This window comes from Pan paniscus, chromosome 16 (genome assembly GCF_029289425.2).
Source record: "Pan paniscus chromosome 16, NHGRI_mPanPan1-v2.0_pri, whole genome shotgun sequence".
NCBI lineage: Eukaryota > Metazoa > Chordata > Mammalia > Primates > Hominidae > Pan > Pan paniscus.
The window spans coordinates 75,809,405-75,825,757 of NC_073265.2; the positions used below are offsets into that span (position 1 = coordinate 75,809,405).

The 16,353-nt window shown below is 40.0% G+C and overlaps 1 protein-coding gene across 1 annotated transcript in view; it reads left to right on the top strand.

The window, feature by feature from the left end:
• AGBL1 (AGBL carboxypeptidase 1) overlaps positions 1-16,353 on the top strand; it is a 595,764-nt gene that overhangs the window by 180,284 nt on the left and 399,127 nt on the right. The window contains exons 10-15 of the mRNA XM_055098914.2: positions 2,347-2,463; positions 3,827-4,398; positions 5,932-6,015; positions 6,548-6,634; positions 9,476-9,624; positions 11,163-11,250. Coding sequence (XP_054954889.2) covers positions 2,347-2,463; positions 3,827-4,398; positions 5,932-6,015; positions 6,548-6,634; positions 9,476-9,624; positions 11,163-11,250 — 1,097 coding nt within the window. The remainder of the gene's footprint in view (positions 1-2,346; positions 2,464-3,826; positions 4,399-5,931; positions 6,016-6,547; positions 6,635-9,475; positions 9,625-11,162; positions 11,251-16,353) is intronic.

The following is a 16,353-nucleotide window of genomic DNA, read 5'->3' on the forward strand; positions in this document are numbered from 1 at the left end:
GATGTGGGCTGTCTTCACATACACAAGCATTAGATTCTGACAAACTCTGAAGAGGAGGGTGATAAACAGAGTGAATTCAAGCTCTCCCTTCCTTCTTCCTTCCTTTCCTTTCTTTTTAATTTTTTATTTCTTTCAGGTGCTTTATTGGGCATGATCCCTATGCAACATGCTAAATTCTTGGGGATGATAATCTGAAACACAAACAGATAAGACACAGTTTTTATCTTCAAAGAGTTCACAGTCTAGTGGACTTGGAGTTTGTCCTTATTAATTGTTCTAATCACCGCCTTCAATGGAGTGGTGAACTCAAGTCTGAGGCAGCCAAAAGACAATGTCCAAAAGCTCCAACCTATGGAACAAGAGCCAGAAAGCATTACCTGGATTAGGTGGGTACCAGAATTCTAGCTGGTAAAGGACTGCCTGGGCTGCTGTGAGGACACAGAAGCAGGCCACCTCCAGATAAGAATAAATGCCATTTATAAGAAATACAAAAGGAGGTGGCAACCTGGCTGAGTGCCTGGTTCTCAGAGACTAAGCTCCAGAACTTTGAAGGCAGAAATGGTCTCTGTCACAACTATTAAACTTTGCTGTTGCACTAAGAAAACAACCATGATCAAATGAATGGGTGTGGCTCTTTTCCAATAAAACTTTATTGACAAAAACAACCAGTGGGCCATAGTTTATTAACCCCTGCTCTAAGGCTAAGTGGGTCGCCTAGTCACATGTGGAATGAATTAGGTTGCAGCTCATGGGTTGAATGACTCTCCTCCCTTCAGATGCACCAGTTGGAGCACAGCCTTACTCACTGGTGGGGACATCCTTCCCAGTGGCCTTCCAGGTTGTGTTTCCATTAGTACCACCCTGGGCCATGGCTGAGGTTGCAGTGGAGGGGGTGAAGGCAAGCAGGAATTGATGGATGAAGCTGCAAAGCACAAGAGTGGGGGCCATGGAGTTGGTCATGGTGTGTATACTGTACCTGAAAATATCATTAAATGAAACTCATGGGAATTACTTTTCTTTTAATTTGAAGTTTGGAGAAAAATTGTGAAACATAGATGGAACATTGCATTTTTTTGCCCCTTGGATCAGGAATACAAACATTTATTTTCCATGTTTATTGGATTTAACCTTTCAGTACTGCCAGGTTTTTCCTTAACTAATGAAATATACTTGTAAAACATATGGTATTTTTTTTTTCTATTTCATTAAGGAAACTTAATCTAGGATATGAAAAGATGAAGAGACTGGGCTGGTTCATTCCTGGTGTCTTTTCTCTGTAAGACCCTACAACCCTTGGAAAACACACAAGTATTCAGAGGAGAGTCACCATCATCATTAAAAGGTTTCGAAATGGTGATCTATCAAGAATAAACAATAAAGTGCCTGGGATTATTCAATCCAATAAATAAAAGACTCACGGTGCCTTGGTAAATTTTTAAATGTACAAAGGGATAAAGATGTAGTAGGAGAATATCAGCTCCTCCCCATGTCTCATAAGGATTGATATAATTTCTCTCCCGCCTACTTCTCAAATCTCATCTCCTGCAATCTTCCTCTTATTCTGTATGCATCAGCTACCTTCTTTCTGTAAGCAAATTGAAGCTTTTCCTTCTGCTAATAATTCACTGCTAGGCCTGTGCATAGCTGGCTTTTTTTTTTTTTTGCCATTTAGGTCTCAGTTAAAACATTACCTCCTTATGAGTCCTCCTGAGATCTCCTAATCCAAACAGCCTCCCATTCCCCAATCTTAGTCACATCATTCTCTTTTATCATTTCAAGGGGAGTTATAACTGTTGGAAATTAACTTATTCATTTGTTTACTTTCTTCTTTACTGTTTTTCTTCTCTCGCTAGAAGGCAAATACCATGGAAGCATGGATGTTTGTCTGTTCCATTGTGACCGAAACTTCAGTACCTGGAAGAGTACCTGCTCACAGTCGGTGCTGATTAAATGTTTGTGAAAAGACTGACAAACCTAAATGTCAAAGATAGATAAAGAGGGACAATAATTACAATGATGCTGACGATAGTGGCAATGAGATAAAGAATTTCTTTTATAATGTGCTTTATCGATTATGTAGTTTATCTCATTTTATACAAATTTTTATTTCTGATGAAGGCTGATAAATACTGACATAAATGCTGAGACAAGTCCTTTATCTTCTTTCTTTTTATTTTAAAAATACAATCCAGCATAAAAAATTCTTCACTGGATGGGCCAGTGCTATAATTTGGAGGCAAGAAAACCATGTCCTAAGATTCTGAAGAAGCACATACATATCATGTCTTGATGCTTCTCAGGGTGGATTTCCTGACTGTAATCTCTTCTATGACTATTCCATTTTAGGATGATGACTTGGAAACAGATGTGAACAAGCTGAGTTCCAAACCTGGTCTTGACCGACCTGAAGAGGAACTGATGCAATATGAGGCGATGTGTCTTGAGCTCTCCTATAGCTTTGAGGTAGGACATATGCTGTGGTTCTGATCTTTGACGATGCATGATGGGTTCTTTGCAGATCCTGGGAGGCCAAACCAGGGTGTACAGATGGAAAGCATTGCTCATCATTAGCCATATGCTTCTGGGCTCTTCCTTAGAGAAAAGCAGAATGCTAAACAAAAGTGGGAAAAGGTGGCAAAAATGGAAAAAAGTTATGATGTATGCAAGGGTTCTTCAGTCTGACACCTTACACTTAGGATGGATACAAGGTCATGTGCTGCATAATGACGTTTCCATTGATGACAGGCAGCATATTCCTTGATGGTCCCATAAGATTATAATACTGTATTTTCACTGCACCTTTTTATGTTTAGACACACAAATCCCATTGTATTACTATTGCCTACAGTGTTCAGCACTTTAACATGCTGTACATGTTTGTAGCCTAGGAGCAACAGGCCACACCATATAGCCTAGGTACACTGTAGGCTAAACCATCTAAGTTGGTGTAAGCACACCCTATGATGTTCATACAACAATGAAATCACCTGATGATGCATTTCTCAGAACATTCCCCATTGTTAGGTAATGCATGACTGTAGCATGAAGGTACACATCACTGCCTATTGTCTGGTGGGCAGGGTGCCCTGCCCCCATGCACTGAAAAAGCAAATAAAAATTCATGATGATTTAATTGTTCTCATGCTAAAGTGGGACCGTTGTCCTAGACGGCTTTTTGAAGGTGGACATACTGACTTCAGGCTTTCTTTTTTAATAGAAACAAATTGGGAACATTAGACCTGGTGATGCTAATTCTGTGCCTAGTTGCTGCTGCCACTGTTGCTGCCATCGATATTTTAGACCTGCTTTTTGATCTCCATTATTTTCTTATGGCTCTTAGTAATCATGAATTTGCCTACATCTAAGGGTATAAGCTAAGTCATGTGTACAGAGGGAGTTAATATATTCTATTTGACTTCAGAAAGCAGAAGGATGGTTTCAGGGAAGGAAATTTCAGTTTAGTATAAAATTTTTTTTCAAATAAACAGAATTATTCTCAAGTGAAAGGCACTGCCTTGGGGTGCAGTGAGGTCCCCATAAATATGGTTTTCCAACCAGATTGTAATTTAGTGGGGGGTCTTGAAGACATTCAAATACTGTTTTGCATTGGACTGGACCCACCAAAAGCCCCTTCCAAACATGAGTTTCTATGATTCTGTCATTTATTTGACTCTTGAAGGTTAGTCTTTAGTTGACCTTGGAAAAAGCTTCCCAATTCACAGGATTTATGCTTAGCTCTGTGCCCAGAGAGTAAGGACAGGGATCAAATTGTATTCCCTACCTGGAAGGACACACTAACATATTGTATTCCATTTTGAACCTGAAGGAACTGCAGTCCAAACTTGGAGATGATTTGAACTCTGAAAAGACCAATCACCACCACATTCCAGCCGCTGCCTCCTCAAAGCAGCATTGCTACAGCAAGGACCAAAGCTCCTGTGGGCAAGAAAGAGAATATGCTGTCCAGACTTCCCTTCTGTGCAGGGTGAAGATGGGAAGGTCCACTGTGCATCTAGGCTCCAAAAAAAATCCTGGAGTGAACCTGTACCAAAATGTGCAATCCAGTAGTCTCAGGAGAGATTCTTCTGAAAGTGAAATCCCTGACATTCAGGCTTCCCTGAAAGCAGATGCCTGGGACATAGATGCAATTTTCTGCCCAAGGATGAGTGCCTCCTTTTCTAATTCCACTAGGACTAGAGAAGCTGTCAAAGTAATAGATAAGCTTCTGCAGACACATCTGAAGCGTGTCCCTTTCCACGATCCCTATCTTTATATGGCCAAAGCCAGAAGAACCAGCTCTGTGGTAGACTTCAAGATGATGGCATTTCCTGATGTCTGGGGACACTGTCCCCCTCCCACCACCCAGCCTATGTTGGAACGAAAATGTGGAGTCCAAAGGTGATGGCGCTACTGACTTGGGAGCTCTTTTTTTTCTGTTCTTTGATAATTTTATAAGTAAAATGGTTTGTACAGATAATTCTACTATCTATAGGAAAGAGAGCATTAATCAGGAACATGTCAAAGCCTGTTGGCAAACTGGCCAAACACACAAACTTTGCTTCCTGCAAGGACTTTTCAGAATCAAGTGTGGGGTAGTGGTAGGCATGCATTTTCTGATGAAAAATTCCTTGAGTAATTCTAATACAACTCCTTATCCTATCTCCATTGCAAACCACTATCACAAAGAAAGATCATCCAGTTTCTCCAAATACTGGGCTCCTTCCTCAAAAGTAGGTTTTCAGGAAAATCAAGAGCTGATTATTTGGGATCTCTTTTCTTGCTTCCTACAAATTGATAGGGGATCTCTCGCTAATAGAAAGAAGGAGGTGTGCCTCCATTCCACAGCCCTAGCTATTATAGACCCTGGCTTAGTTAGGAGAATAGTTTTGCTGCCTCACAGAGCTGGGGGGGAGTTGATGGAAAAGACATTCTCCAGGGAAGAAACACTGGATGATAGATTATTCCCAGAAGGCAGGAAAGGGAGCTTTACCCATGGCTCAGCATATTGAGATTAAAATGAAAACTGCTAAAGGCAAAGAAAACATTATTCTCCTTGAAAAAAAACTGTATGCACATACCAAGTCAATGGAGCAAAGTGGGCAGACCAGAAAGTTTTCTTATTATCCACGTCATCCGTAAATTATTCTCTTGATCGTAAATCCCCCAAACTGCTCCCACTTGGGGTCCTGGCTGACATATCCAACCCTACCCCCTGCACTTTATCTGTCATGCTCATTTTTTGAGAAACAGATCACAAGGGCTGTTCTAGCACCATGTTATCCCTGCATAGGGCATCTTCCCTCTGAGTCCAGGCCTCATGTCCACCTTTTCTTCACCCTTCTCTCACACCTCCCCTATGAACTGGATTGGAAATTCAGGAAGGTAATCTGAAAGACCTTCTAAGCTTTCTTTCTCTCTCTTAGTTAAATATCCCACATTTTGGTGTTTCTTAGAAGATTGACCTTAGCCTACCGGAGCAGACAGAGCCCAAGGAATATAAATTGCACAAGGGTACACAGGCTTATTGGATCCTCCCAAACCTTGAAGATGCTAGCAGCTAATAGTCCTAATGTCTTCCTCAAAACTTTCTCAGTGCAAACTACCCTCTTATTCCCACAGCTAGAAAAGTTCCAAAGTCCCCCAACGCAAGTGCTTTTGATAAAATTCTTCAAGCCAAGAATTCTCTAACTGAAATCTAACATCACTACTTCCTACATTCCTACTTCTTATGCAGTTTTATTTTTTGATAGAGACAGAGAAAGAAGGGCAGGGCTATTTGTATTCTCTGAGCTCAAAGTTGAGGTGTTATTAAACTTCTCTGTGCTTTCATATTTCTCTGGTGACCCCCAAAGTTCTTCCCAGGTGATCACAGGATGAGTGAGCTAGGGAGAGAAGGCTGACCCTTAAAATGTTTTCAATTTTCTTTTTCAGGATCAGGATATTTGAGGATATTCGGAGGCTCATCCAGCCAAGTGATGTTATAAATAAAGTTGTCTTCAGTTTAGATGAGCCTTGGTAGGTAGTCTCGTGCATCTGAGGAAGGTGGGGCATGGAGAATTCTCTTAATGGCATGAGAATAGACATGTTTCCTGTTAATAATCCACTCCTCCTCCTAAAACAGCATGATGAAAATTCAGGTTAAAGATCTATAAGAGAAAACTTAGCTTTAAGAATCATCGGCCAGGCGCAGTGGCTCACGCCTGTAATCCCAGCACTTTGGGAGCCCGAGGCAGGTGGATCGTGAGTTCAGGACATGGAGACCATCCTGGCTAACATGGTGAAACTCTGTCTCTACTAAAAATACAAAAAATTAACTGGGTATGGTGGCGGGTGCCTGTAGTCCCGCTACTCGGGAGGCTGAGGCAGGAGAAGCGCTTGAACCTGGGAGGCGGAGGTTGCAGTGAGCTGACATCCTGCCCTGCACTCCAGCCTGGGCAACAGAGTGAGATTCTGTCTCAAAAAAATAATAATGAGAAAAAGAATCATCACACTGTTTTCAAAGAGTAGTGATAACACATATGTTCACATGTTCCTTATTTCATTGTAGGCCTTTGCAAGACAATGCTTCCAATTGTTTACGGTTCTTCTCCAAATTTGAGTCAGGAAATCTTCGCAAAGCCATCCAAGTGCGTGAGTAAGTAAGGAAAACCACAGTGGGTGTCTCCTGTCAGTTCGTAAGAGCAAGCTGTGACTATCTCTTCCCCATGCTCTGTTCAGTGACCTTGCATTGGTGGCTTGAAATCAGCCATGGTGGGAATATTTATATCTTAAAAATTGGCAAACAGTACAAGTGAAGGTTTTTCCTTTCAGAGAGTCATTTGTTAAACATTTACCAGTACACCACTAAGTGTACTGATATCATAGCTACACTGATATCATAGCTAAGTGAGCCATTCAGTAGAAGTGAACTGTTATTAATGTGTCTTGTGTTTCAAATAATGGGTCCATATTTCGGTGTGAGAGCACTTTGACTGGGATGTTTATACTTTGATGCCAAGGCTGATTCTGTTGAAGGGAAGGGTACATGGGCTTGCTATTCCTGCACTTCTCTATGCCTGTTGCTCTCATTCCTGTGTACTTAGGTGGCAAAAATTATGAGCTTCCCAGAGAAAGGTGAACCATCCTGCATTCAAGGGAAGATGCAGTACCATGCCTCTCTAGCAGAACCTACAGATGAGCTCTCAGTAGAAAAGGATATCCTAGCCAAGGAAAGTCTAGGGCTGTACAAACTAAAAGAAAGGAAATAAAACACAAATGAATTTTACTTCTTTTTCAGTGTCAGAAGAGACCGCCGTTCTCACTATGTTAAAATTCTTTCTATTATAGCAGTGTGGATATATTTCCCATATACCAAAAGGCAAGATACATGATTCATCTTCTATAGGTGAACTTCTGAAAAAACAGTCCAGAACAGATAATGGTGTGGTGGCCATAGACAGACATCAGAATCAGAGTGCCAGGGTAACTTCATCACCTTCCAACCAGGAGACTGAGCAAGTTTCCTAACTCACTCCATGCCTTTATTTCCTCACTCACAAAATGAGAACAATAATCGCACCTACTACTTTGGGATTTCATGAGAGCTAAGTAATACACTTAAGTCTCTTAGAGTAGTACCTGGCGCATGGTCAGCACTTAGTCAACATCCGTTCTTACTCAGGGATGCATATTCGCCATTGTTGGAGCTCAGAATTCAGTATAGCTGAGACCTCCCTCATATCCACCTGATGATTCATTTTTGAAGTTCTTCCTCTTTGGGGGAGGTGAAGGGTGATTTTTTTTTTTGTACATAAAATATTTCAAGGAAGCCCAGCATATAAAACAGAGACCAGTTTAATCAGGCTGAAGATGGGAAAGACAGTCATGTCAAGACTCTTTCTCAGCCCTCTTTGTGTTGTTGGCTTAGTTTCCACTTCTTCCTGTGGCTCCTGCTTTTACTATTTCTTCCCTCCAGATATCATGTTCAAAGGATCCAGGAGAGGAGACCTGATTATGAGTCTCCTGGTGGAACAGCTATCAGATCAGGATGTGGCTAAGCTGCTGGCCCGGCTCAGGTCTTTTTCTCTATACATTTCCCTTGGACCAGAGTGTAAAATCCTAAATTCATCAGTTATGGTCAGGGTAATAGAGTCAAATAGCAGTAAACAAACCTACTTATGGGTAAGGAATTTTTTATGATTACTTTTTGGAGAGAGCACTGTGGAAATAGCAGACAATTTGAGGGGCATAGCCTTTCCAGAATTGTTCTTGTGAGTGCCACTCCATGGGGTTATGCGTCATGTGTTGTGTGGTGAGCCCAGTGGTTAGAGTGTGGTGCCCACAGCGATAGGGTGAGGACTAGACGCCATCAGATAGCTCTACTCTGCTCTCATCTGTCTTATACCAAGCTCAGCGTTTCATAAATCTCAGACAATGCCATTTACCAGGGGTCCAGTGTGGGAGAGTATGAATGGATCGGGGCAAAAACATTTTCCTTTTCATAAGAGCAATGCAAAGAGAATACCAAGAGGATGGAGCAATATTTTTTAAAATAAAATATCCTGATAATGTTTAAGTCAAAACTGCATTGCTAGTTCTGTTGCTAGAGATCAGAAAAATAATAACCTTTGGAGATATAGTGATGGGGAGAGGATCCTTGAGGGCCTCCTGGGGTGCTGGAAATGTCCTATATCTGGGTAGTAGTCACACAAGTGGTTTCAGATGTAGATAAACTCATGGAGCTGTATATTTAAGATGTGTGTATTTTATAGCATGGGAGTTATATCACAATGAAAATGAAACAACGCCTGCATTGCTAGCCTAATTCATGTTTGTTGTTTTGCTGGGGGATGTATATTTACTAGGTTATTTGATTTTTATAAACAGCACCGCAAGTTTAGACACTTCCATTTTCCATATGTGGAAATTAAGGCTCAAAAGTAACGTTGATCTCAAATAGCAATGGCATATCCAAACCAGATGTGATTGAATTTTCTCTGGTATATAGCACACTTGCATTTTTTCTAGCTAGATAAAAACTGCATTATAGTTTAATAAAAAGGTATGCTAATATTTCAAAATAGTAAAAAGACTAGAATTGGAATGTTCTTAACCCAAAAAGTGTTAAATGCTTAGGTGATAGACATTTCAATTACCCTGATTTGATCATTACACATTGTATTATTGTATCAAAATATCACATGTACCCCATAAATGAATACAACTATTGTGTATCCATAATAGTTTTAAAAAATTTAAAAATATGCGCTATTGTGTAATTGACTCTTGTAATACTAGGAAGCCCCCTCACCTCCATGAATTTCCAAAATCTGTACCCAATATTGTGGTATCAGGATGATAAGTATAACTTACCAGCTGGCTGAGATCCTGGGTCTTAGATCTGTAACCCAGAAACTGAAATGTGTAGATTCTTAGTGTCTGAAGTTTACCTGAAAGACTTTCCAGATAACCCTCCAGTCTTGCTTCTGATCTGCAGGTTCGAGTATGACTTGCTGGTCAACGCAGATGTGAATAGCACCCAGCACCAGCAGTGGTTCTATTTCAAAGTGAGCGGTATGCAGGCGGCCATCCCTTACCACTTCAACATCATCAACTGTGAGAAGCCCAACAGCCAGTTTAATTATGGTATGAACGCCTGGGGAGCAGGGGCTTTCTGGAACATGCCAGGAATGACATTTCTTGACTGTTTGGATTCAAAGGGTTTGAAGTTGGGCAGAGTTTTGGGTTGCCAGGTGCAGCAAGGCAGGCAATGGCCCTCAGTGGCACACTGCTACTTTAGAGGGGAGGCTGGGCACCCTCACTCTGCCACACATTGACATCCACTGCTTCTGGATTCCCTCGCTCTACCTTGAATTTTTTGAGGTTGGTGAGCGTTCTCATTTATTCCTTCTCTCCATCTCCTAAGTCCCATAGGAGCAAATGCTTTGACCTGCTTTTTTTCCTGCAAGATAGAGGAACAACAAAATCCAATTGGACAACACTGATTTACATTCTTAGAAAGCTCTTGAAGAAGTTTAAATTCTCCTGAATACCCGTGGCCGTTTTGGAGGAGATACTCAAGAGAGAAAGGCTGACGAGCAGGCTGTATTTATTTCAAATGTTTCGAGGAATGGAAATTCTGCATACAACTGCTGCATCATATACTAACTTACTGGGTGGCTTTGAATGAGGAAGAAGTATTCCCAGGTGTCTAGGTCCAAGTGCAGGGTACTGTCTCTATTTTGTAGTGACTAAACAGATTCCTGTGGGTATGAGAAGAGAAAATATGAACCTTGACATTTATATTCACTTTGTATGGCTATTGTAATAAATTGTCACAAATTTGGTGGCTTAAAACAAGACAAATCTGTTCTCTTACAGTTCTGGGGTTCAGAAGTCCAACATCAGTTTCTCTGGGCTGAAGCCAAGGTGTTGGGAGAACCATGTTTCCTCTGGAGATTCCAGGGGAAACTCCATTTCCTTTCCTTTCCCAGCTTCTAGAGTAACATTCCCTGCATTCCTTGGCTGATGGCCCCTTCTTGCATCCTCAAAGCTAGTAGTGTTGCATCTTGAAATCTCTCTCTGCTTCAGTCACGTTGCATCTCTTTTTTTTTTTTTTTTTTTTTTTTTTGGTGAGACAGAGTCTCGCTCTGTCACCTAGGCTGGACTGCAGTGGTGTGATCTCCGCTCACTGCAACCTCCGCCTCCCGGGTTCAAGCGATTCTCCTGCCTCAGCCTCCCAAGTAGCTGGGACTACAGGCATGTGCCACCATGCCCGGCTAATTTTTTGGTAGCCGGGTTGTGTTTTTAGTAGAGATGGGGTTTCACCATGTTCGCCAGGATGGTCTTGATCTCCTGACCTTGTGATCTGCTGGCCTCAGCCTCCCAAAGTGCTGGTATTACAGGCATGAGCCACCATGCCTGGCCACGTTGCATCTCTTCTATAGTCAAACCTCCCTCTATCTGCCTTTCACAAGGATATTTATGATTGCATTTAGGGCTCACCAGGATAATCACCCCATCTCAAGATCCTTAACTTAATCATATCTGCAAATCTCTTTGGCGATATATTGTTAACAGTCACAGTTTCCAGGGATTAAGACCTATGTGTATGTGGGGGTCATTATTTGGCCCAGAACAACGCTCTTTCCCTCATGGATTAATTCCTTTCTGATTTTGTGTAGGGATGCAGCCCACCCTGTATTCTGTGAAGGAGGCTCTTCTTGGCAAACCCACCTGGATACGGACAGGCCATGAAATATGTTATTACAAGTAAGTTAGAGCGCTGTTAGCTTCCTTTTCTCTGTCCTGTAATTTTCTCTCAATTTCCCACTTTTCCATATTGATCTTATAAACATCAGCAATCTGTGCTTGTCTGCTAAACTTTTTGTCACTCTGTCCTAATGGCCAGTGTCCTGCCCTTCAGAGATATAAGCATATTCACTGGCACCCACAGTAGACCTCGAGAAATACCTTTTGATTGGCTGAAAGAGTTTATCTTCATTTAAACACATTAAAACTTTTAGATCTTGTTGTCAGATATTAGAAGTCATAGAGATTCTACCTGTGATTAGTGTGTCAAGCCTTAGTTCTTTACTTGTTTCTGCTGAACCCAGAGAGTGAAATGTCTGAGATGTTCTATCCTGTTTCTATCCACCCCGTGGTTTAGTTTTCCAAAGTACAGGAGGGTGAATATGTGACAATTACACATAAGTAACTCCTCCCCATAGCAAGGTAATTTTGTGGAAAAAAGTAAAAGAGGGAGGAGTTTCAAAATTCATCTTCAATCCTTGATCAGTTGCCAGTTTCATCAGTTTATCCTGCAAAGTTATAATGAACTTTAAATTGTCCATATATTTTGATGAAAGAAATGCATTCCAGCCATCTAGATTGCTTATATGTACATTTTCTTCAGATGAAAAATAAAATTCAAATTTATAAGAAAATAAGGATAGGGATTGCTATGAGAGGTAGAATATATATAATTAATTATTAGTTCAGTGCTAGTTTCTTATAAAAACTGAGAGACTAGTACTTACTTTCTTAAATAAAGTAAGTTTCATCTCTTTCTGAAATTACTAGCGGCCTCTAAAAAAGTATGATCAGACATTCTAGAGTTTGGGATAGTTGTCACTATGGAAAAGAAACAGAGTATATACCCTTATGCCTCTTGGCTTTTGAGACTTTGAAGATAGGAGTATTGATAGATGGGAAAGGTCAAGAATCTTGTTGCTGTATCAGATACAAAGGCAAAAATCACCATGGAGATAATGACAGTCTATAAGACACAGAGCCAGACTGACTAGCCTGTAATAAAAGAGTTGGAGGTATTCAATCCCTGATCTATTAGGATATGAATCTAAAGAGGATTTTTTTATATCCTTTAGAAAAATTGCACAATATTATGACTTTGTTGGTTTTCCATTCACCTAAATGGCAACTACTCTCTGGCTCACCTATCTTAAGACTCTTAGGGCCTTTCTTACGGTTCAGAGAGATTTAGATTAAAAATCACCTCAAGGTGATAGTCTGTAACTGCAGGGAAAAAAAATGAAAACCTACTTTTGGACCTTGGTGTGTCAAGAATGACTTTTAGTTTTCTCTGAAAATAGTTATTCTCAGTAAATCTGAAAGACCCAGCTTAGAGCTGGCTTGGACCTGAAAGTTAGTAACAGATTGGACAAACATAACATTTTGCATTATTTCCTAATGGGATATATAAATTCCGGTTGGAGGATGCTCCTCTTGGAATTGGGGAGTAAGAAGGCTAAGGGGACCACGTATTTCCCACAAGAAGGAAGAAGCCACACTTTCAAAAGCACAGCCTTGACCTAAGGAGAACCAATGCTGATAGCTTTTAGAGCTATTAGCAAGACAATTACTATGTGATTAAAGAGCAACAGAGGGATAAGAAAAAAACCATGAATGTATAATGTAATTCATTTTTCATATTCCAGCCATGAATACAACAGAGATGAATGGATAAGATTGCTACATTGTAATGTAGTTTGTTTTATAATTATTCACCACGTTGTGTTAACATATTCCCAATACTGTGATGTAACAACAGGGTAGATATGTGTAATCTCTATTCACCCACAAATTAGAACGCCTCTCTCAATTGTAAAATGATGCCTTAGATTATGCAATATCTCTCTCCCTATTTACCTATCCTGATCTTTGAGTTGATTTGCTTTAGAAGAGTTCTTTGCTTCTCTCCTGCCTTTATTATCTCTGGTATATTAATTTGGGAGAACTTTACTTCCCTATTTCCTTGTCTCCAATATATCTTTAGATACTCTGCTCTATTTGTATTATGCTGTTAAAGTCCCAGATTTGGTGCCATGTTTTAAGAGGATGCCAGGGTGCTCACTGTGGGGACAACTGTGAGCCGTGGTACCTGAGTATGTTTATAGAAGGGTGAAAGGAAAAAGGAGACTCAGAAGAAATGGGATTTGCATTTGCATTTTCTTTCAGAAGTTGAAGTTGACAGCAATGATGAGCAGTGAAGGACATGGGCTGACTACTCTGTAGGGCCAATCGTCATCAAATAGAAAGTCTCCAAACTATTTTGACAATGCGCCACTAATCAATAAGATATATTTGTATGTGTTCTTACCAGATTAGTTTATACATTTAAAAAAGTGTATATGCATTACTATACTAATATATTATGCACCTAAGAAAGCATGTAAAAAATGAAGAGTTTTAAATTAGGAAAAAAAGATGAAATAAATAATAGTTTATATCTACCTAATTGTTACATCTTTATGCTATTTATAGCTTAGGGCACACTAGAATTTTGCTGTGGAGTTTACCATTAGATGTAGTTATAAATAGTCTTTTTGGTAATTTTGAGAAATTTTGATTAACTTTCTAGATCTGATTAGATTATTTTAACAAAAATGAGAATTACCGAGAAAGACCTAATATTAAGGGTAGGGGTAGGCTATGTCCATTCTGCCATTTTATGGTCATTTTGATTGCAATTTAATTTTATCATCAATAGATGGCTTCTAAGAAGATTTTTCTTTAAAAAGTAATTGTCTAGTTTGTGAGGTTTAGTTTAATTTAGGTAATACAATCTGTGAATGAAAGTAAGCTTCTGTAAACTTAAATACCTTGCCGGCAGCTAAAAGCAAAAGAAAAAGGAGGGGAGCTAGCTGTTCCCACTTCTCCCTTTGGAGACCTCTCCCATGCAACAATCGATGCTTAACTAACATATAAAAACCGTAGATGCAGAATATAATGTGTTTTTCATACTCCAGCCCTGGAATACAACAGTGATGAGTGGATAAGATTGCTGCACCATCATCTAGTTTGTTTTATAATTACGCATCACATTAGGTTGACATCGAGACAGCCATGCCAATCCCCATATTAAATAGTAGACAACTTAATTTCTTTCTTACTATCTAGATAATAATCATTTTAAGGAGAAATTCTAATATTTTCTGCCTGTGGTCAGTTGATCACCCTGCCCCTCCCCTGGAGCACCTCCCACCCCTTCTATTCCACCTCCTGCTCTTCCCCACCTTGATGACCACTAGGCTGGAAAATAAAAAATGCCCCTCGAGAGGGAGGAACAGAAATGGGCAGATTCATTTTTCCCTGCCTCTCGTAAAAGTAAGCAAGGGCCCTTTTAGTTTCTTTTTTTATTTAGTTCCCTGTGGTCTGCTTCTTCCTCTGATGTGCACAGCCACACACCTTTTTGAATTCTCTCCCAGCTCTGGTTTAAAGTAATTTTGGTGCTGAAGGGCAGAGGGAGGGAAGCTGTGCACTTAGAGTGGCCATGTAATACACCATGGCTGATCTCTTCTGACATTTATCTCCGCTCGTGAGAGGAGATGGAACAGCTCATTCATGAAGATGAATGTCATACAAGAGCTCTGCCATCATGCATCCTTCCGCGGGATCTCAAGAGAGAGATTTTGTGTTATATGGAATATTAGAAATGCTGCAGACACAGGGAAGCCTGGCAACTTCACTGCTCTGCCTTATTAGGTCCTGTTAAGTGAAATGATGCACCCTTGTTAAACAGAGCCATTGTCATTATAAGATTATCTAATCCATTCTCCATCATGGCATTTGCTTATTTTATGCACCCTGCTGAAAAGAAACAATGACTTTCCAGCATATTTTTAAGTACAAATGGAAATAACCTGAGTTCATAACTATGCCTTTGTGTACTTGCTCCTTGCTTCATTGAAGTCTTTATCATTATAAAAGTGCAGATCCTTCCAAAGATAAATGGTTCAGGGAATGGAAAAGCAAACAAAAAGCCTTTTAGCTGTGAAGTTGCTGGATGTACCCAGCCCAGGTCATCTTTGACCCCAGATGACCAATAGGATCCAGCTAATCTTCAAGATCACTCCTGATTTTCACCAGGCTGCTTCTCCATCTAGATGAACAGATTGAGGAGAGGAAGTTCTTTGACTCAAACTTCCACCACTCATTAATGGTGTGACATTGGGCAAATTATACCAACTTCCTTCAGATTCTTCATCTTAAAATGGGATAATAATGGTATCTATCTAATAGAAGTGTTCTGAAGATAAAATGACATGAGATAAAACACGTGTAAAGGTTAGAACAGTGTCTAGTGCATAGTAGGTGTTCAATGAATGCTAGCAATTATTTTTAATAATTAGTAAAAACATCTTAGTGACATCAAATACCAATGATATAAAAGTCATAGTATATGGATCATTTTATTAGCTCTCATCTTGATTATTTTACATTTTTTTTCTATTATTTTAGACTGTAAGTTCATAAGCAGCTCTGATTTATGAAGATCAAAACTTCAGATTCTTACTTGCTACCTTGGACATAAGACATCTTGTCCTTTTTAACCCATTCCTAAGAAGCAGATGATATAATAAAAAATATTTAGTTTCTGAGCTAAGCCTACAACTGGGGTTGAATCCTGTTTACTATACTTGTTGTGTGGAATTGCTCTAGACACTTAACCTCTGTGAGCCTTAATTCCCACGTGTAGAATGTGTGTAATAATACTCACCTTGAAAGGATGTCATTAGGATTGGAGATAATACATTGAACAACCTAATTATTACTCCTGGAGTCTTGGGTCCACGTATTATACAAACTTTACGTGAACAGCTGCTATGTCCAGGCAAGGTGGGAAGCATAAAGATAAACAGATGAATAAGCATGGTCCTTGCCATAAAGTATTGGCCATGAGAATAGGAGTGATAAGGGGGCTATCAGGGCAGGCTTCCTGAAAGAGGAAACACTTGAGTTAAATCTTGAGGAGTGAAGAAGACTTAGCTAAATAAGGAAGATGGAAAGGGCTTTCCATACAAAGCAAGAACATGGGAACAATTTAACATAGGAAGGATGAACATTGCTTCTTGC